The following is a 20,934-nucleotide window of genomic DNA, read 5'->3' as shown; positions in this document are numbered from 1 at the left end:
CAGAACTAAGACAACGATCAACCAGACACACTTGACCAGGACTGCTCAGTTATGCGAACCTCTGGCCCTCTGCCCTACTTACTCTTAGTTCAAACTAAAGCTCACATTGATATTCTAAGTGGACATGGGGTCACTCAAGCCTTGTTCTTCCCAGCATAACCACATTGCTAGATCTCTCTTCTCTGTCCTTCACTGCTCCTCACTTTGATGGACATTTCTGATCAGGTGACAGAGCCTGGTCTGTTGAGACTCTCTTGCCCTAATAACACACTCTTGGTCTGGAGCTTACCTTTGCAAAGCAGAGCCTGGAAGGGAGCAGGTGCGGACTCCGGCCAAGCTCTGAGTGAGTAAGTCCTGAGGACCAGATGCCCATGGCTCTGGCTCTGACCCTTCCTGCCCCAAAGGTGCCATACTCATATTCTGGCTATGGCTGATGCTGCCTCCTGCTTCCCACAACGTTTCCCACCATGACAATCAAACCCACTAAAACAGAGTTGCCTTGCTGACATCCTCCTAAATTGGAACCCCATATTTTGCTTCCTGTGGAGGACTTGGCAATCCCATGTTTTGGGGGCTCTTGGGTGACCATGAAAGCCTAGACAACTTTTTAAAAAAGATTTATTTTATCATGTGGATATGTGTGTGTGCATGTGGGTAGGTGTATGGGAGTGCAGGTGCCCTCAGAGGCCAAAGGGGTCAGAGCCTCTGGAGCTGGAGTTAGAGGCAGCTGTGAGCATGCAAGAACAGTAAGCACTCTTAACTTCAGAACTGTCTCTATGGCCCACATTTTTACTTTTTAAAAGATTGATTTATTTATTTTACACGTATGAGTGTTTTGTCTGCATGTATGTGTGTGCACTGAGTATCTGGTGCCTGCAGAGGCCAAAAGAGGGCATTGGGTGCCTTGGAACTGGAGTTACTGATGGTTGTGAGACATGATCTGGGTGGTGGGAATTGAACCCCTGTCCTCTGGAAGAGCAGCAAGTGCTCTTAACCACTGAGCCATCTCCCTAGCCCATGATTTTACCTTTTAGGAGAAGATTAACATAGGTGCATCTATAAAGCTTTATATGTTAATTTTGTGAGTGACAGGTTTGGGGAATGTAGTAGCATTGCGGTTTTTCATCTACAAATATTAGAAGGTTTGAGTCACTGGTTACAATATTAGTGCAGAACCATATGTCAATACTTCCCAAGAGTCCAAGAATCATTTACCGTCTGCACACGCAGAGCAGCGAGGTGGTGCTTTAGAACGGGGTTTTGTTCTGAGAAAGTCTGGAAGACGATGCCTGAAGCGGAGGGTCTTAGCAGCCACTGAGGATTTAAGAAACAGGCTGTTGGTGGCTACCTCCCAACTGGGGAAGGGCTAAATTGTGCTTCTAATGAGGTGTGCTTGTAATAATTTCCAGCCAAGCTTAATAAGAAGTATATCATGATGTAATATTATGTATAGCATAAGCATATTATTACATGTGTTCACAGTATATATTTATTTGTAAAGTATATACACAATATATTATATAATTTATATATCACATAATATACCATATTAAATAGTAACACTCAATAACTATATTAATATTAGTCATTCTTATTGGCATAATTTAGCTTTATATATTTATATAAGTTATGTGATATATTTATATAATATAAAAATGTTAACATAAATCAATGATTGACCTTTTTATGATGTCATGTTCTTATAATATCATGCTTAAATAATATTAATATTTAAATTACTCTCAATTAAATACAATTTAAAATTCAATTTGTCCCACATGGCTGGTGGCTGTTGCACAGGCTGATAGAGATTAGAGGCTATTTTCATCCTATAGGAAGTTGGACTGGGAAAAGCTCCTTTAATGGGTTATCCAGTGCTGTCTGGCTGTTGGAGGTTGACTGAGCATATACCCCTGTAGGAGACCGGGGTGGGGGCGGTGGTGGTGGGGGTGGTGGGTGGTGGTGGTAGTAGTGGTGGGGTGTAGGGGTGTGGGGGTGGGGGTTGTTGTTGGTGGGTGGGTGGGGTGGTGGTGGTGGTGGTGGGGGTGTGGGTGTGGTGGGTGGGTGGTGGGGGTTGGTGGTGGGTGTTTCTGGGCAGGCTAGAGGCCATAGCATGCTTAGATAAATTGATGGTTTGATGGTTACAGCTCATACACTCCTGCTCAGTTGTCACCCCATAAAGCAGAGAAGCTTCTGGAAATGTGCCCCTGCTTTTGTGTAGGAGACACGCAGGGGCCCTGTAGCTCTGGGGTGGCATGGCCACCCTCAGTGGGAGGGTGAGAGCCTTGCGCAGGGGATCTAGCAGTGTTTGGCCTGTGGCCTGTAAGCGACCTCTCTGGAGGGAGAGAATGGATGAGCCAGCACTAGCTAGGAGAGCCTTTATTCCCCCTCCGTGGCCCCTTCGGTCACTCTCGCGTTAATTCTCTTCTGGGACACTGAGCTTCTCCTTCACCCCACAGGCCACCACAGCAAAGAAGAACTCTGGAAAGAAGGTTCGAATGAACACGGCGGCCTTGGGGATCGGGTTGGCCATGAACACCTCTTGCTTCCTCCTCCGCACCGTGCGCATCACTTCCTCAGCCACCTCCACCGGGTGCACGCCGTAGGCTAGCTTCCTGCAAAAGACTGAAAACACGGGCTGGGGTGGCCGCAGCTGGTTCCAATCCCCCCACTACGAAGATGCTTGAGTGCATCTTTAAAGTCAGGGTTTCCTGACACTCTTGCTATCCTCCGGCCTCAAGCCTGGGAAAGACACTTCACCCTCCAGCCTCTGCAGCTTTGTTTACTGCCACATTTTCTCCATGGTGCCTTCACAGTGGAGGGGATGGGGACGAGCTTGAGTGCTAAGGAGAAGGAGGGTCTGCCATGTGTGGTGGTGAAGCTGTGCTTGCCTAGGGCCTCTGGTGCTCTTTGCTCTGACCTCCAGGCCAGTTGATGTTGCTGTCTCAGTGCAGACCTAGGGCTCTGAGTAAGGAGCAATCTCTGTCATGAGAGTATTCAGGCTATTGGGCTAGAACCTTCTTCCCTGTTTCCAAAAGGGAAAATGGGGCCTAGCTCTATAAAGGGCTTGCCTCTAAGCTGTGGCAGAGGCAAGCCTGAGGTACAGGCAGTCCTAGCTGGGAAGGCTTAGCCTCCACTCAGAGCTGCCTCTTCAGAAAGAGGGAGCAGGGTGGTTCTTGAAGACCACGTGTTGGTTGTTAGGCCTGGGAAAATCTGTTGAACAGGGTGAGTGTCCCACTCAGCCCTGCCAGGGTCTGTTGGGTGCAGCTTGGGTGTGCTCTCTACCTGGTACCCCAGGCCTAAAGGCTTTGTTTCTCTACCTCCAGACTTAGGGTTCTCTCTTTTAACTCTTACATTTACAAATGGATGACTCCCAGTTTCTTTGCTCAGGATAAACATGGTAGGAACGGATGAAAGTCGGGCTCACGGTGCTGACCACAACATCGTACTCCTCAACCTCAGCTCGGAGGCAGTCGAAGAAACCCATGATGGCGTGCTTGGAGGCTGCATCTGGAAGAAAGACCAGCCAGAGGTGGGTACAGGAAGGGCTTCTCTGGGCTTGACTGTAGACAAGAGGGCAGACATACATCTTCCTCCTAGCTCAGATCCGAAAGGGGCCTGCAAGCTCCCTGGGTTAAACTGTTAAACTAATTTATTCACTATCTCACTGGATCTCTGCTCCTATTGTATGGCTTGCTGTCTCCTTAATTTAAATCAGCCCTCGAGACCCACAGGTTCCCCAGCCGTGAACTGAAATACTCAGAAAAATAACTGCATGTTCCCTAAACAGGACACTACAGCGACTTCCCCACAGCTGTATTAGGTATTTCATGCAATCCAGAGATGATGGAAAGTATGCGAGAGGATGCAAACACCATTTGTAGGGTGTCTAAGGACCACCGTTGCCATGGATACCGAGGGACCACTGTACACCGAATGAAGAGATAGAGGAGCCATTGTGCCCACTTTATGAAGAGTAAAAGAGTCACCGAGAGGTCATGTGATGGCACTAGGTTCTCAGCCAAAGGTGGAAAAGCGTTGGCTAGAATCCTGGCCTCCTATCCCCCATCACTCAGTGGGCCCACCCTCAGTAGAGCTCATAGGAGACCTGATTCCATATGCATGAACATAGGGACGGTTAACCAAAGCCACTTCTTCATACCACTAAGAGGGCTACAATCAAGATGGACCGTCACTAGTGTTGGTGAGTGGAGGAGATTTCAGAACCCTTATGCAATGCTGGTGGGAATGGAAGGGGTGTATCTGCTTTGGAGACAGCTTAGGGAGTTTCTTATAGACATTTAAATATAATTCCTTCCCTAGGTTTGCAACCCTGGAGAAATGAAGCCATGTTCTCAACAGAAGCTATTCATGCATGCCCATAGACTCATTACTCGTAATTCCAAAGTGGTATCAACAGATAGCCATCAATAGATATAGATAAGTAACTTGTGGTATATCCAAGCCATGAAGGATTTGCCATTTTCAATGGAAAAGATGGCAAGAAATTTTGATGCATGCTACAACATTGTGCTAAGTTTAAAACACACACACACACACACACACACACACACACACATCTTTAAGAGCCAATAACAGTCTGTCTGGGGATGGGGAGGTCAAGAAGTACCACCCTTCTCTGAGGACATATAGGTGGCTAATTGTTGGTGGGGGTGGGGCAGAGACATTTTCTTCAGTGATGTAACCACTTATAAGTTACCCATGCTCCCGTAAGGTGACTCCTCATCCATCCCCTGTCAGTAGTGCCAGTGAATCTCCTTGATTCACCAAGCTAGAACTGGGTAGGACTATCATTGTTCATATCACCCAGAAAAAATAAATACAACAGGGACATAACAAAGGTGAGAAAGTTTCCAGAGTTTCTCCGATAGTTCCTGGGAACACACCCCTGGAGTCTCCTCCATGCACATCTCGCTTTTGGAGCTGCCCATCTCCTGGGATTCTCAGTGGCAATGATCATGCCTCAGATAAACCCCTTTGGCTATGATATTGCTATTTCACAGATCCTCTTCTTTTTCTCTTCTTTCTTGTCCCCAGTTCTAGTCTTTGGAGACAACTTCATAGAGGAAGAGGTGTTTGAGCTAGGGATGTGTGTATGTGTGTGTGTATGTATGTAAGAGTGTGACCTTCACCTGAAGTGTCATGTTGAAGCAGCACATATCTTTCCACCTGTGGGACTGCACTTTGGGAGGAGAGGAACCTTGTCTATAACATCCCCAAATCAGGGAACTGGGACATGAAAGAAATCCCAGCTGACCCATCTCATCTCTGGATGAGATTCCCCTTATCCCGTATGGTCCCTTGCCTGGTCTAGACCTAACGGTGCTTGCTCTGACACAAACACACAGCAAGGACACCCCTATTTTGTCTTAGTGACTTACAGGCTGTGCGGAAGGGGATCCCAAACTTGGCTTGGATGTTGTTCACTAACACAATCTGGCCTGTCCTCCTGGAGATCATGTTGGGAAGCAGAACTGGAAGAGACAAGGAGTCCCAGTTAGAAATCTGAGCTAGGCAGGCAGCAGAGGCAGGTCCCCAGCTCTACCCCTTGTCACCCACGGCTCTGCTACCTCTTTGCCTTCTAGAGGGCAAGGGACAGAGATGGAGCGGTTCCAGGAAGTCACTGGCCCTGTGTTTCTGAGAGACCAGATGGCTGGCTCATTGCTGGGTGATTTGAAATGACCCACCAATGCACTAGCTAAGACACAGAACTTTCTCCTCTCTCTCCTCTTCCCTCTCCCCCATCTCTCCTACTCCCCTTTCCTCCCCTCCCTTCTTTTCTCCTCCTCTTTCCTATTTCTCCACTTCCTCCTCCAGTCTGGGTCATCGCTACATGCAGCTTGGAGGGCGTTTTCTTCTCACTTCTATTACTTCAAGAAGACAGTTTCTTGTTGTTCCTAACAGGTCTCTTCTGCTGTTTTGAGACAAGATTGCCGCATACAGCCAAGGCTGGTCTGGAATTTGCTGTGTGGCTCAGATAGGCTTTGAACTTGTGATCTATCTGCCCGAGCCTCCCACTGCAGATATTATAGGTGTGCACCACTGCACCTGGCCTCCAGCGGGTCTCTAATTCCTCCTCTTTTGCAGGCGTTAATCTTTTAATAAAGAGAGGGAAGAGCACGTGTCCTCTGGGCTGTCTGGGAAGATGCACTTGCTTAGTTCTTAGGTGGCTGGCTTCTTGTTGGCTGTGAGTGGAAAGGGTTTAGATATATGCTGCTATGACAATATTTCTTCCTCAGGCAGATTTAATATAAAATGAGGAAATGTGGAGAAAGATGAGAGTAAACAGTACTGGTCCGGATGAAAGGGGGTGCTCAGAATTGGAGCTCAGCCCCTCTGCCTTAGAGAAGAGCAAAGGGAGGCCCGGAGCTCCCCTCAGACTCTGGTCCCTTAGCACTTGACAGGGAGGCCCACCCAGAAGAAACCAGTTGTGGTGGCCATTCATGGTTGTCAACTGGATGATGTCTGGGATTAACTGAAGCACGAGGGGCCGGGTACAACTGTGAGGGGTTTTCTTTTCTTTCTTTTTTTTTTTTTTTTGAGACAGGGTTTCTCTGTGTTGTTTTGGTGCCTGTCCTGGATCTTGCTCTGTAGACCAGGCTGGCCTCGAACTCACAGAGATCTGCCTGGTTTTGCCTCCCGAGTGCTAGGATTAAAGGGGTGCACCACCATCGCCTGGCTTTTTTTTTTCCTCTTAAAATCATTAAATTTTTTGAAGTGGGAAGATACACCTTTAATCTGGGCCACACTTTCTGGTGGAAGCTTATATAAAGGACACGGAAGAAGCAATCTCTCTCTCTCTCTCTCTCTCTCTCTCTCTCTCTCTCTCTCTCTCTCTCTCTCTGTCAGCTTGTCCTTTCTGGCTGGCAAGTCCATTCCTTCACTAGCATCAGAGCCTACTTCTTTGGGATTCCAGTACATACTGAAGATCAGCTGAGACATCCAGCCTTGTGAACTGAACAACTACTGGGTTCTTGGACTTTCTGTTGGTAGACAGCCATTGTTAAACTAGTTAGACCCCATCCTGTAAGCTACTCATACATATTATATACATATATTCTGTAAGTTCTGCTCCTTAGAGAACCCTGACTGAACACACCGGCCCTGGCCTTTCTCACACTCTTCCTTTCATTCCTCACTCTTCGTCACTGAGTGGCCCTGCCAGAGGTTGGCGAAGTGACATGCCTTTTCTGGTCTGCTTGGGTGGCAAAAAGGACGGGGATGGGGGAAAACTGCTCTTTTTCTTTTTTGTTGAGACAGAATCTCACGATGTGGTCCAGCCTGGCTTCAAATTCATAATCCTCCTGCTTCAGCCTCGTGAGTACTGGGAATACAGGCTTCTGCCACCATGCCGGCTGGAAATGTGTTCTTTCTGGAGTGCCATTTTAGACGTGGCACAAAGTCAACTTTCTATCTCAGGTGCCTCTTTCCCTCTGCCTCAGAGTCCCATTCCTGGAGGCCTCAGTACGGGAGCAAGCTGAGGAAAGTGACCCGAGAACATGCCTCCACAACCACAGCCCGGGCTCCAGGTCCCCACATGGACACATTTTCCATGTTCATGCTGTCTGCTGTGAAACACGTACAGGTTTTGGAGGGGAAAGGTCAATTAGTGATTCTCTTCCATGACCATCTTCCTCCCTAACCCAGACTGCAGACCCGAGGTTGAACATCGCTATGAGCAATCTCTATCTGGAGGTCTTCTAGGCCCTTAGACGGGTCCCCCTGGGGGCCACTGCTTCTGCTGTAAAGGGACGCACATTCATACACATCCTGCTTTGGTGAAGGGATCAAAAGAATGCTGAATCTTTTATAGTTGGGCACCGTAACAGTCTTCATTTCTTTCTTTTCCGCATGCGTGTGTGCGCGTGCGTGCGTGTATGCGTGTCCCCATGCATGCACACATAGTGGCCAGAGGTCGACTTTGGGTGTCTTCTTTGACTGTTCTTACCTTTTGAGACAGCGTCTGTCATTGAACCTGGATCTCGCTATTTCAATTAAACTGGCTAGACAGCAAGCTCCCAGGATCCTCTTACCTTTTCCTGCCCAGAGCTGGGCTTACAACCGTGTGCCACCACGCCTAGCTTTTATGTTGTGCTGGGAATCTGGTCCTCATGCTTGCCTTGGACCAGCTCTTGACCCCCTGAGCCGTCTCCCAGTCCCAACTCCTTCATTTCTGAAGACAGAACCTTTGACCAGCTCTCACGGTTAGTGAAGAACAACTGTAAGGCCTGTGTAGCAAAACTTAGGCAAAAGCTGAAGACAGTGGCGCAGAGAGACAGACAGACTCACGGGGGAACTGTGGATTGGGTACAAACGAGAGAGCTACCGAGTGGAATGTGAATCGGGGCAGAGTTTCACAGTGAAGTGAGAATACGCCAGCAAGACACTTCCTTTTTGTGACCAATGTTTACAGTTGGGGACCTGAAAGCTCTCAGTGTTTGAATTCTGAACTTTCTCGGGTTGAAGAACTCTATCTAGAACCAGATGGCCACCTGGTGGCACCATAGGCCTTTCCACGGCATTCGGTGGCCCACAGACCCAGAGGAAAATGAGACTCACAGGACCTTTGGTGAAGGTGATGGGTCCGAAGTAGTTGGCATCCATGATCTTTTTGTCGAGCTCCAGGGAAATCTTGTGGGCAGGTCCTTTCACTTTCACGCTGGCGTTGTTGATGAGGATGTCCACACACCCGTAGCAGTCCAGGACCTCTTTGGCAACATCTTGAACACAGCTGATGTCTGAGAGATCCAAGAGGACCAACTTTGGGGTGAATGTCTGCCAGAGCAACGAGAAAGTCAACATGTTTGGGATAACTTCCTTGGAGATGTTGGGGGCCCTCCATCAAACAGCTACCCTGCTGGGAATTCAAAGCCATAGGCTAACTAGGAAAACAAACCAAGACAAAGAAGGAGGAGTAAAACAATTGTGGGAAGAAAGAGATTGCTGGAGAATCTAGTTTTGGAGACCAGGTCTGCAATTAAATGCTGATAAGCAGTAGGAAGTCTGAACTTGTGGCCAGGGCTCCTCAGCTGATCAAACTGGGTGACCCTTTGGAGGCTGTGAACTGACTCCGGTGCTGGCATCATAACTTTGAACCACTTGCTGGGTTCCTCTTGGAAATTGCTGCTTCCCCGTTTGTTTTATAAGCTACAAGAAAATTCAGCACAGCATCGGGCAGCTACCCCTTGTTTTGGATCAAAATGGTGTATTCCCCTCAGCGCTGCTTTTGAAGCATCTATTATGTGCTAGGTGCTCTACTCAGCTCTGGACACTTGCTGTCTTCAAGATGTTACCGGTTGAGAAGTAAAGATGGGGTGGGGCTTGACAGTACCCTGGAGTCAATGCAACTTTTGGGCAAATGTTAGTTCTGACACTCTTGAAGAGAAGGCTCCCATTGTGGATCACATCTGTCCGGGAAACATTTACTGATCTCTGAGTTCTTTGGGGAGATACACACTCACACAATAGAGGTTCTGAAAAGACAAGCTGAACAGAACTCAGTATTTCCCACACAACTTTTTCCTTTTCTTTCTTTCTTTTCTTTTCTTTTTTTTTTTTTTTACTGAAAACCTAATAATAACCCAAGAAATTCTCCATGTAGCATTCGGTGAGGTTCTAATCGATTCCCCTCCTCAAGTGCCAGGTTTAGCTCTGAATTCCTTTGAGCTGTTTGCAAGCAGCAACGTCAAGCTTGGGAGCGAGGGCTGGAGTTTTCTTCTTAAAGAGTGTTGAAGGCAACACCTGTAATCTGGGTGGCTTGGGGGGGGGGGTTCCTTGATGTCTTTGATGCTACAGTCACTTATGTTGCTTGTCTGAACATCAGCGCTATTTGTAATCATAACATGCAGCTGGTACACTTGCTATCTGCATTTTTTTTTTTTCTGAGTCTGACTCACATAGACTCTGGGATCGGTGCCCAAGTTCTGCCATGATGAGTGATCAAAACAAGCCAGAGCCTTTTGTTGGGCAGACAGGCCTCTATCTGGGTCAGTGCCATCGACTCTGATTTCTCCCAAGCCACTGTCCCATTTCCCCAGAAACTGCTCCTTAACAAACACGGAGGCTCGGGGTATCTCAGGCTGTCTGGAGAGGACCTTACCTTGCTGGGGTCAGCCACACTGGTCAAGGTAGCGTAGAGGCTCTCCAGCCCCTCCCAGTTCTTTCCACACAGCACCAGTCTTGCCCCACCTGCATGGAACACGCGAGCACACTCTGTGGAGAAGAGGGAAGGGAGGCAAGGTGTGCTGTGTGAATGGAGCCATAGAAGGCAGTTCCCCTCATAGGAACTCCTGACGTCAAAAAATCCCGATGTCTCATCCATCACCACGAGGTCCTTCCCTGGGGAAGTCATTTCATTCGATCCCCTCCACAGGCTAGATGTTTTAGGGGTCCTGAGGATTGAACCCCAACCTTGCATGTGTTAAGGGATTGCTCTAGCACTGAGCGGTACCCTAGGCTAGGCTGGCTTGTTGGTGTGTTGTGTTTCTAGCCTCAGCTTGGTTGCTTCCCTGAAGGGAAGCTCACAGTGGGGAGCAGCAGGCTCTGCTTGGCTGGGAGTTCTGATGATGGACATTCCTTATACTGAATGGAGAGAGTCACTAGCCTTTGAGACCGCAGCCCTCGGGACTCCTCAATTTGCAGATACTGGTAAGAGCTACCATGTCTGTTTAGACCACATACCACCCAGCCCTCCATATTGTCTCTGTGGAGAGAGACTCTCATCAAGGCTCGTTGCTCACAGGCCACTCTACACAAAGAACTCCAGGCAACCCAGCCAAGCTGGGAGCGGGAGAGATGGTCCTCCCCAGGGAAGAACACACCAACTGCTTGTCCAGAGCCAAATGGTCAGCCCTGAAAACATGCACACAAGTAACATTAGGTGAACTCAACAGGTCTTATCCATATACATGTATATGCAAATACTTATATGCTTGCAATAACAATTAATGGAAAGAGGCTATAAATTTGAAAGAGAGTGGGAGGGGCACATGGGAGGGTTTGGAGGGAGGAAAGGGAAGGAAGAAATGTAATTAAATCACAATCTCAAAAATAAAAAGAAAGACAAAAGATGTTGACTTTGCTTTATGTTTCACTCTGAACTTATTACTGATTACTCCAATACAGGGCTTTCCTTAAGTTTTTAAACATTGATTTATTTATTTGGTAGACAAGTTTGTGTGCACTGGCATGTGCATGCCAATTCCATCTGTGGAGATTGGAGGAAACCTCTGGGAGTCTGTTATCTCCTTCCACCATATGGGTCCCAGGGATGGATCCTAGGTGGCAAGCACCTTTACCTACTGAGCCATCTCTAGGGCAATAGCTGGCAGATATACAACATTCACAGGTAACAATAATCCAGACACTTTAAAACAATGAAAGCACACATGTTTGGACAGTTCATTTGTTCTAAGGATGGTTGGGAAAGACATCTATGTGTTTGCTCAGTTAATTCTTACTATGGCCATGGGAGGTACTAACTTTCTGTGGCGGTTTGAATAGGAATGGCCCCCATAGGCTCATGTATTTGAAGGCTTGGTCACCAGGGAGTGGCGCTATGAGGAGGCGTGGCCTTGTAGGAGGAGGTGTGGCCGTGATGGAGGAAGTGTGTCACTTGGGGTGGGCTTTTGAGGTTTCAAATGCTTAACTAGACCCAGTGTCTCTTTCTTCTTGATGCCTTCTGATCTGGATGTTGAGCTCTTGCCTCCTTCTCCAGCACAGTGTCTGCTTGCATGCTACCATGCTTCCTGCCATGATGATGACACTGGACTAAATCTCTGAACTGTAAGCCAGCCCTGATGAAATGTTTTCTTATAGGAGTTACTGTGGTTACGGTGTCTCTTCACAGTAATAGGACCCTCAGGCAGTCTCATGAAGCAGCAGCTGGCAGGAAGAGCTGTCTTGCCTGCATGTAAGAGGTCCAGCCTTTGCACACTTTTGTCCATCACCTACCGACTGCATTATCCCCTCTTGGAGGAAGTGCCTAGACAGCAACACTATAAAGCTGCCAAAACTAGAACAAAATGTTAACAATTCCAACAGAGGTAAGAAATATTGACAAAAATGGAGCCGGGTATTGATGAGCATTTAGTACCCACATGATAAAGTTAATATATTGAACCAGTGGGAAAAGAATATATTACCTAAAAAAAATATTTGAGGGGGCTGATGAGATGGCTCAGTGAGTACCACTCTTGCCGAGGACCCAAGTTCTCAACCCATCAGCCAGTTCACAACCACCTGTGAGTCTAGCTCCAGGGGATCAGATGCCCTCTTCTGGCCTTCAAGGGCACTACACTCACATGCATATACACCTACACACACATACACATAATTAAAATAAAATGAATCTTTAAAAAATGATATTTGTGTGCATGTTTGGGAGATAAAAAGCTAGATGTGTCATATTATAACATACAACAACAGTTAAACGTAAAAAGAGAACCACAAAAGAGCTAGAGATGAATCTGCTCTCTTACATTGGGGAAGGTCTTCTGATCATGCCCAAAAGAAACAAATTGTATCAGAGTTGGTTTATAGATTTTACCCTTAAATTTTTTTACAGCAAAGACATAAATAAAGAGCAAACAAATTAAGAAAAGTATTTACAACCTATATGTCAGCAAAGGACTTATTTATTCAATATGCAAAGGACTTTTACAAATAAGAAGAATCAACTGGGAAAAAGAAAAAAGCACAGTTAATGACCAGAAGATTAAGATTCAATACTCATGACATGATAAAGAGATGCAATTTAAACCACACACTAATTTTGACCCATCAGATATTGAAAGACAAAACTGATCACAGTCTTAGCGAGATGTGAGCAGTGGGTTTATCTCACATTCGCTCTAATATATATATGAATTGCTACAGGTTTTAGAAGAAAAACTTGACTGTATCCTTCTACAGGTTTTAGAAGAAAAACTTGACTGTATCCTTCAAAGGACTTTGATTCATCAATTTCATTTATGGGTATTCCTTCTAAAGCAACCATTAAGAATGTCTACACAGACACAGTTGTAATATTGCTTATCTCAGTACCACAGCCAACAGTAAAACACTGGAAATAATTGCAAGTGTCTCATACAATAGGAGGTTGGTTAAGTCAATTACAGTACATCTAGAAAACTTATTTTCAAATCCTTAAAACTGATTTTACAAAAACGAATCTGTTGGCATGAAAAGAAATTTATATTAAAGTAAGTTTAAAATATGAGAGCTTTAGAAGCAGCTTATCAGGTGCCAGAGAGATGGCTCAGTGGTTAAGAGCACTTATTACTCTTACAAAGGACCCGAGTTCAGTTCCCAGCACCTGCTTTGGTCTTATAAATGCTCTAACTCCAGCTTCAGGAGGATCTGACTCCCTCTTCTGGCCTCCTTGCATATCTGTACTCACATGCACATACCTACATACAGACACATAAATAAAACCTTATTTTAAGAGTGTGTCAAACACAACACTACAACTTGAATGTATATGTTTGTATGTAAAGCAGGGTGGTAACAGGACATTAAGTTGGAAATTTCAGAGGCACTAAAATACAATAGATATAAAATTCCAAAGCTAGTTGCTAGTACAAGATACATTCTTTCAAAAGAAATAACTGCTTTATTAAGTTCATTCCTTTTGCCGTAAAATAAGACACAAAGGAGGAGGAAGAAGAGAAAGAGGAGGAGGGGAAGGAGGACAAGGGCTTAGGAAGCAGGCTTCTCAGTAGAGGACACAATAAGCTTTTGCCCATGGGCCAAGATGGGGATGTTCTTCCTGCCCATCATCTCCAGGAGAGAAGGCATCTGTGGGTCCTTTGAATGGTTTGCTAAGAGTTCTCTGTATCTGGGAACCCAGCCCAGACTGGTCTCTAAGGAGTTGCCTACCCCTAAACCAGGCAGGGCTCAAGGCAAGGAGAGCCATGGGAGAAGTCCACATGCTCCACTTCCCAGAGGTGCAGCTGAATGTTTCAATGGAAGCCTCTGAGGGACACAGGGGTGCCCATAATAGAAAGAAAACACTTTAGTGCCCACCTTGGCCCAGTGCTGGGGCTGAAACCAGAGACTTCCTATGTGTCAAGCAAATACATTCTCACTGAGCCAGACCCCCAGCCAAGTGCCCTGCCCATGTACCTTGGAGCCATCTTACAATGTGCGTCCCTTAGGTAAACACATCCCTTGCTCTCCTCTATGTCCTCTTTTCTGTTTCTTTATCCCTAGAAAGGCCAGAAACAGTAAGAAGCTTAGGCCAGGGAGAATCGGGGTGGGAAAGGAAATCAAGGAAATTGAACACATTGATTATGAATTAGTCCTGTTTGACTTGCCTGTTGGGGGTGTGCTGTGATGGAAGGATTGTGTATAAAGTGTATTGTATATAATTTATAATGTACATAATGTCTGTAATCAGAAAGTCAGGAGGCAGCCTGGCCTTTCTTTTCTGTCCAGCTGCAGGAAGAGGTTCCTGTCTGGGCTGATTTGAATGGGATTGATCTGTCCCCAGGCACTCTTGGTCCCCTCCCACAGAACTGACTGAGCTGTCAGCTTCACCAAGAAGCAGAAAGGAAACAGAGCCAAACATCCGCACAGGATGCTCCTCAGGGAGGCAGTTCTATGTGTGTTTTATGTTTCATTACTTAAAAATTCATCTTTCATAATTGTGATCTTGACAATTATGGAATTTTTGTCACTTGGTTTGGAGGGAGAAGGCTCAGCTGTGGTTGTAAATGGCTGAAGCAGGCATGCTGGGTGTGAGCCAGCCATGATGACCAAATTCCCTGTATCAGAGCAATGGGGTACAGAGTTGGAAGGAGTTTCCCACATTCCCACCACTGCTAAGCAGGGAGAGGAATGAAGACATGATTCAAGAAGTCTGATGTCCAGGTGGGAGAAACTGTTCTCCACATTAGGCTGCCTCTTGACCAATCTGTAGCTGAAGTTATCTGCAGTCCTGCCCGGGGCCAGCAGCCACTCAGACTCAAACACACAGATGCTTATATTACTTATAAACTGAATGGCCATGGCAGGCTTCTTGCTATCTGTTCTTACATCTTAAATTAACCTATTTTTATTAATCTATAAGTTGCCATGTGGCTTGTGGCTTACCGGCACTTTTACATCTCGCTTCCTCTGTGTCTGGCTGGCAACTCCTGATCCAGCCTTCCTGTTTCCACGATTCCCTTCTCTGCTTGTCCCACCTATACTTCCTGCCTGGCTACTGACCAATCAACATTTTATTTATCAACCAATCAGAGCAACACATTCACAGCATACAGAATGTATCCACGGCACCAATCCCCCCCCCCACCACCACTGAGAGGGGGACAGGCTGGGGTTAACTGTCACTCACCCACTCTCTTTCCTAATGGTGGGATGTATCTGCAAGGTCTCACTAAGTTGTCCAGGTTGATCTTGAACTTGCAATCCTCCTGCGTCAGCCTCCCGCATAGTTGGGCTTACAGGCCCACACTAACAGGCCCACTTGGAAATTCTTCGTTCTGTTCTTGTTTTGTTTTTGTCATTTTTGAGACTGGGCCTCACTGCTTAGCCCAGGCTGGCTTCCAGCTGAGTGATCCTCCTGTCCCGCCACAGTCTCCCAAACGCTGAGATCACAGGATTGATGGGTAGTCTTCTTGTCAGTTTGACTAGGTTTGGAATCACCTAGGAGACTGAGGCACACCTCTTATATTTTTTGGTTGTGAGCCTAGCCTTTAATGGCTGAGCCATCTCTCCAGCCCTGAGGCACACCTCTAGGCGTGCTTCTAGGGGGTTTTTGAGCGGGACGGTGGAGGGGGGCAATCATCCTGAATGTGGGGGACACCACCGCACAGGCTGGAGGCTTGGAGTGAATGAAGGGGGAATTGGTGGCATTCTCTCACTGCCTGTCTTTGCTTCTTCTTCCGCGGTGATGTAAAGGAACTTAGCTCTTCTCTCTTGCCCTGCCTGTCACGGTGGACCAATTCCTTTGAAGCTCTTCTTTCTGTCCTGCTGAGCATTTTGTGGCAGTGCCTCTGTACTCCAACCCTTAGGTTTTTTCATTTGTTTAATTTATGTATTTTTGAGACAGTATCTCAGGGAGCCTAAGCTGGTCTAGAAATCACTGTGTAGCTGAGGATGACCTTGAATTTCCTAATCCTCCTGCTAGAATTACAGGTGACCACATCCAGCTTTAGTTTGTTATCAGCTCAGCTCAGTATTTGCCTCCCATCAAGCATTTCAATGCCGACGGTGCCCTTTCCAACTAATAAACACAAACTGGGCACTTACTTGCATATTTCCTCAGATCTAAGATGCCAAAGAGTGTGAAGCGATTTCTGATTCCGGAGACAGTGAAGTGAGGAAGGCTGGCCTGTAGGGGCTATGAGATGTTGTTGTGGGTGGCTAGGTTTCAGCAGTGTTTAAAGAAGACTGGCGTCTTGGGGATTGTAATAACACAGGCCGGGATAGCGTCTGGTCAGCTCTCCCTGAAGGCCAAGTCCAGTGCTTAGGTATTCTGATTGTCACTCTTGTCGCAGACCCAGTGAGTACAAGGTAACACAGTGGTTGACCTGATTGACTTGGGATGGTTTGGGATGAGGGCTAGATATCTGGATTTAGGCTGTTCCCTTGATTTCCCTGGTCTATAACTACCCACAGGGTTCATCCTGGCTCTAGGGTACCCGGGCACAGTATGGGCTACGTGTAAGCTACTCCGTGCTTGAGCGGTTTTTCTTGCCTTGAGGTTGAAAAGGAGCAGCTGGTGTCTGGGACTGCTGTCATCAGCACCACACGGAAAGCAGGCATTTATTTAAAGTCGCACACACCCAGGGTCTCATGTTACTTGCAAATACTTGGACTTCATTCCTTTCTGCTTTGCATTTCTGCAGGGTTGGGGGTAGAGTCGGGAAGGTGGGAGGTACAAAGAGCCAGTGAGATGCAGTCCAAGAGAATAGAGATCGGAATCTAGACTGCTTGGGCCACTTTCTTTGGCAAACACCTGTGGTGTATTTCCCGGGGTCCTGACTTATGTGTGATATAACCCAATGAGATTAAAAAACAATAACTGGGACTGTTGAAATAAACACACAAACCTCACCCAAGGAGAACAGTGGTTCCATCTAGTAACACAGAACATTCCAAAGACACGATCTGAACAGCATCTTCAACGACAAGATGTAGCTAACATTTGCAGGACCATCTACCCAAGCATAGCAGTAGAAGTGTTCTTTCCCAGCCCTCTGGGAACAGACTGCATGACAGGCCACAGCCACACTGGAGAGCAAACCTTGACACACTCCAAAGAACTGCATTATGCAGAGTTCATTCTCTGGCCATATTGGAACCAAAGTGGAGATCAATTAAACCGATATTCATGAACATACTTATCTGGGTGCCTTCCCTGATCAAATGACCTCTAGATGCTGGCCCTTAAATGGACTTGTTGCCTGTCTCATGGCTGTGAAAAAATCCTGTCAGGAGCAATTTATAGGAATAAAGGTTTGTTTAGGTCCAGGTTTGAGAGGATCCATTCTGCCAGGAAGGCACAGGGCAACAGCTGGGTCTGTGCTGATGGAAGTTGGAGGTGACAGCCTGTGTGGGGGAGGAGAGTTGAGAAGGTATAATCTTCCCAAGCCTGTACCTCATGACCTACTGCTGCCAGCCAGGCCCCTCTTCTAGGGCGGTGGCTCTCAACCTTCCTAATGCTGTGACCATTTAGTACCATTCCTCATGTTGTGGTGACTCCCCACAAACACAAAATTATTTTCGTTGCTACTTCGTAACTGTAATTTTGCTACTGTTGCAAATCACAATGAAAATATCTGCATTTTCTAACGGTCTTTGGTGACTTCTTGAAAAGGTCATTTGAACCCCAAAGGGTTTGCAACCCACAGGTTAAGAACCACTGTGACCTTGACTTAAAGACACTACAGCTTCCAAAATAGCACTCAAAACATGGGTCTGTTGGGGGACAGTGCAGATTTAAAACAAAATTTTTAAAAACATTTATTGAGTGTTTACTAGATGGGAAGCATTGAGGAGGTAGGCGTGGGGGCATTAGCATGAAGGAGGCCAGGCTGATGGTGGTGAGCATGCACAGAACCTGAGGATGTGGGAAGGCAGGTCTCCGGGGGCCACCTGAAAGGATGGCACAGGTCAGGTGGCAGAGAAGGCTCCAGGGACCTGGCCTGCGCCTAGACAAACATTCTACTTGGAGAAAGAGTGTCCCACAGCCCATGACTGAACAGCTTCAGGTGAATCACTCTCGTGACTTACCCAACAACCCTGTGGTCTTGTGTCTGGTCTGATGGGCAAACTAGAGTGTCCTGGTCCTGGGGAAGATTGAGCTTTGGGGTTGTGTGTCTCCCCACCTTTTGAGTGCCAATCCCAATGAGTTGGGGTAGCCTATTTGGCAATTGCTCCAGAGGCCACATCGGCTGTGTTAGGCTTAGTGTCTTCTTCACCTGCCATGGCTGACCCAAGGCACACACTCACTGAGACCTCACCCAGCCTCTTGTTATCAGGTTGACATGCTACCTTTGGGGGCGAACAAGCAGCAGGCTGTGGGATAAACCTCAGAGACAGGGCCACAGAAGTTCTCCCAGTGGCTACACCATAGGAGGAAGTGCACCCCACACCCCCAGAGACTCTAGAAAAGGGGATGCTTAGGACAGCATGGACCCATTGGCTCCTGTTGAGCAGCTAGTGGATGGTTGGTTATGTGGGTTCTATGCTGGATTAAACAACAAAAATAACAGCAGAATTTGTCATTAATTTATGTAACAGGATCACACTGCCATCATTAGGAATAATAGAATCCCGCCAAATCAAAAGGATATTCCTCTCACAAATGCCACAAGTAAGAGGGCCCAGGAGACTGTCTTACTTAGGGATTGTGAATGAAAATGCCTTCAAGACCAGGAAGTGAGATGGTGGGAGGCAGTAGTCACGTGGGACATAGGAGGTGAGTGGACTCTGTGGAAAATGTATTCAACATGACCATCTCTAGCAACACTTGAATGGTGGTGGCCACTGTTGTTCCAAGTTCCACCCATGTGCAAATTCATTTGCACATTCCAAAGTGGAGACTGCCATCATCCTTGATCTACACATGCAACATCGAGGTCACATAGGTGAAGGCACCTGCTACTTAACTGCTGGAACCAGGATTGAAATCTAGCATCCTAGTCTGGCCTCATATTCAGTATGCAGCTCCAACTAATGGCTTGGCATTTCAAGATTTCTGGAAACTCCTGAAGCAATCAAACCCAACACTTTCCTAACACTGGGCCTGGAGTTTGCAGCCCCAGGAATCCCGACCCTGCCAATCACAGGGCAAGCAAGCTTCAGTCTCCCAAAGAGAAGTGCCCATTGGGTTGACTCCTCTCTGTCAGCAGGTATGCTCCACACCATCCTGCCTCCACAGGTCCCTCATGGGCAGAGATGGACACACATCCAGGGGAAGCCAGCTTACCCTTTCCCAGTCCTGAGATGGCATCGGTGATGACGACCACTTTGTTCTGCACGGCGGACTTTGACCACAGCCTGGATGCCTCCTGATAAATGAAGAGCAGGCCACTGATCCCCAGCAGGAGCAGGGGCAGCATCAGGACAGCCATGATCCCCATCTTGCTCTGCAGGACAGCAGGACAAAGGATTGGCTTTGCAGAGGCCCTGATGGCAACACTCAGGGCAGGGGGAGGTTCACGCTCCCAGCACTCATTCCCTCCAAGCCCAGGGTCTGTTCTCCAGGGAACTGGGCTCTGCAAGCTCCCGGGAGGTTCTTTCCAGCCGATCAGCAAGGAGCGTGTAGATCCCCAGAAGCTCAACAAATAGAAATTACTCACGGTGTCTCACACTAGAGGAGTCCTGGGGGCCTGCCCTTCCCTAAGGCTAATTACAAATTTAATTAAAATGGGCCTGCATTTTTGGAAGGAAATCCATGTGTTAAGGCCACTTGCTGGGGCCCTAATGGTTATTTATAGCTCTCAGTTGCACTAAAGGACTTTTCAGGGTAAATATAGTGTCTGTTCTGATATTCAGGGACACATGTTGGCCGGGTCTGATTTCAGAGTTCTTGCCAGGACTTTTAAAGCTTTGCTGGCTGGCGGGACTATTAGAGTTTCCTCTAGTTTGGGCTGAGAATCAGGGATCAGTCCCTGGGATTGTCAGCACAAATGCCTGTGCCTTTCTTTCCTGCACTGGGTACTTTGCAGGTGGCATAGACTAGGTGGACACCAAGCCGTCTGGCTTTCCCTTCCTGAGTGGCGATGGGGATGAGAAGCAAAAAAAGCTGGTCAGTGGAATGGAACCTGTTTAAAAAAAGCCCACACAGAAACGTGGCATCAAGGAGCACTGTGTAGAGAGCACTACTTGTCTTTGTGAGGTTCAAGTTCTTTCTCTCAAAAACAGGAATGTTTGTTTTATTTTGCAACTCTCTTGGAGTACAAAATAAGATCCTGCCTCTCTCGAACCTGGCATAGATTCTGAGCCTCCAGGAGGTAACTGTTGCTGTCTTTTTTAAAAATTATTATTATTTTTTATTTACTTTACAAACCAACCACAGTTTCCCCTCCCTCCTCTCCTCCTGTTCCCTCCCCCCACCTCCTTCTACTCTTCATCCATTCCTCAGAAAAGGTAAGGCCTCCATGGGAGTCAACAATGCATGGCATATCAAGTTGAGGCAGGACTAAGCCCCTCCCCTCTGCATCAAGACCAAGCAAGGCATCCCATCATAGGGAATAGGTTCCAAAGAGCCAGCTCATGTACCAGGGACAGATCCTGGTCCCACTGCTAGGGACTCCATAAACAGACCAAGCTACACATCTGTCACCCACGTGCAGAGGGCCTAGGCTGGTCCCATGCAGGCTCCCTGGCTGTCATACAGAGTCCATGAGCTCCCCTGAGCTCTGGTCATCGTCTCTGTGGGTTTCCCCGTCATGATCTTGA

At 47.1% G+C, this 20,934-nt stretch overlaps 1 protein-coding gene across 1 annotated transcript; it reads right to left on the bottom strand.

Annotated features, from left to right (window-relative positions):
- Positions 1 to 2,363: 2,363 nt before the first annotated feature.
- Positions 2,364 to 19,963, bottom strand: Dhrs7c (dehydrogenase/reductase 7C). The gene is made up of 7 exons (XM_028869384.2): positions 19,833 to 19,963; positions 19,460 to 19,619; positions 10,121 to 10,233; positions 8,586 to 8,796; positions 5,403 to 5,495; positions 3,355 to 3,510; positions 2,364 to 2,625 (listed from the first exon to the last, which is right to left on the bottom strand). The coding sequence occupies exons 2-7, from the start codon at positions 19,611 to 19,613 to the stop codon at positions 2,417 to 2,419; spliced, it is 936 nt and encodes a 311-aa protein (XP_028725217.1). The 5' UTR covers positions 19,614 to 19,619; positions 19,833 to 19,963; the 3' UTR covers positions 2,364 to 2,416.
- Between the last annotated feature and the right edge of the window lie 971 nt (positions 19,964 to 20,934).

This window comes from Peromyscus leucopus, chromosome 8b (genome assembly GCF_004664715.2).
Source record: "Peromyscus leucopus breed LL Stock chromosome 8b, UCI_PerLeu_2.1, whole genome shotgun sequence".
Taxonomy (NCBI): Eukaryota; Metazoa; Chordata; class Mammalia; order Rodentia; family Cricetidae; genus Peromyscus; species Peromyscus leucopus.
The sequence above is the reverse complement of the archived record's forward strand: the minus strand, read 5'-3'. Positions and strand labels throughout refer to the sequence as shown.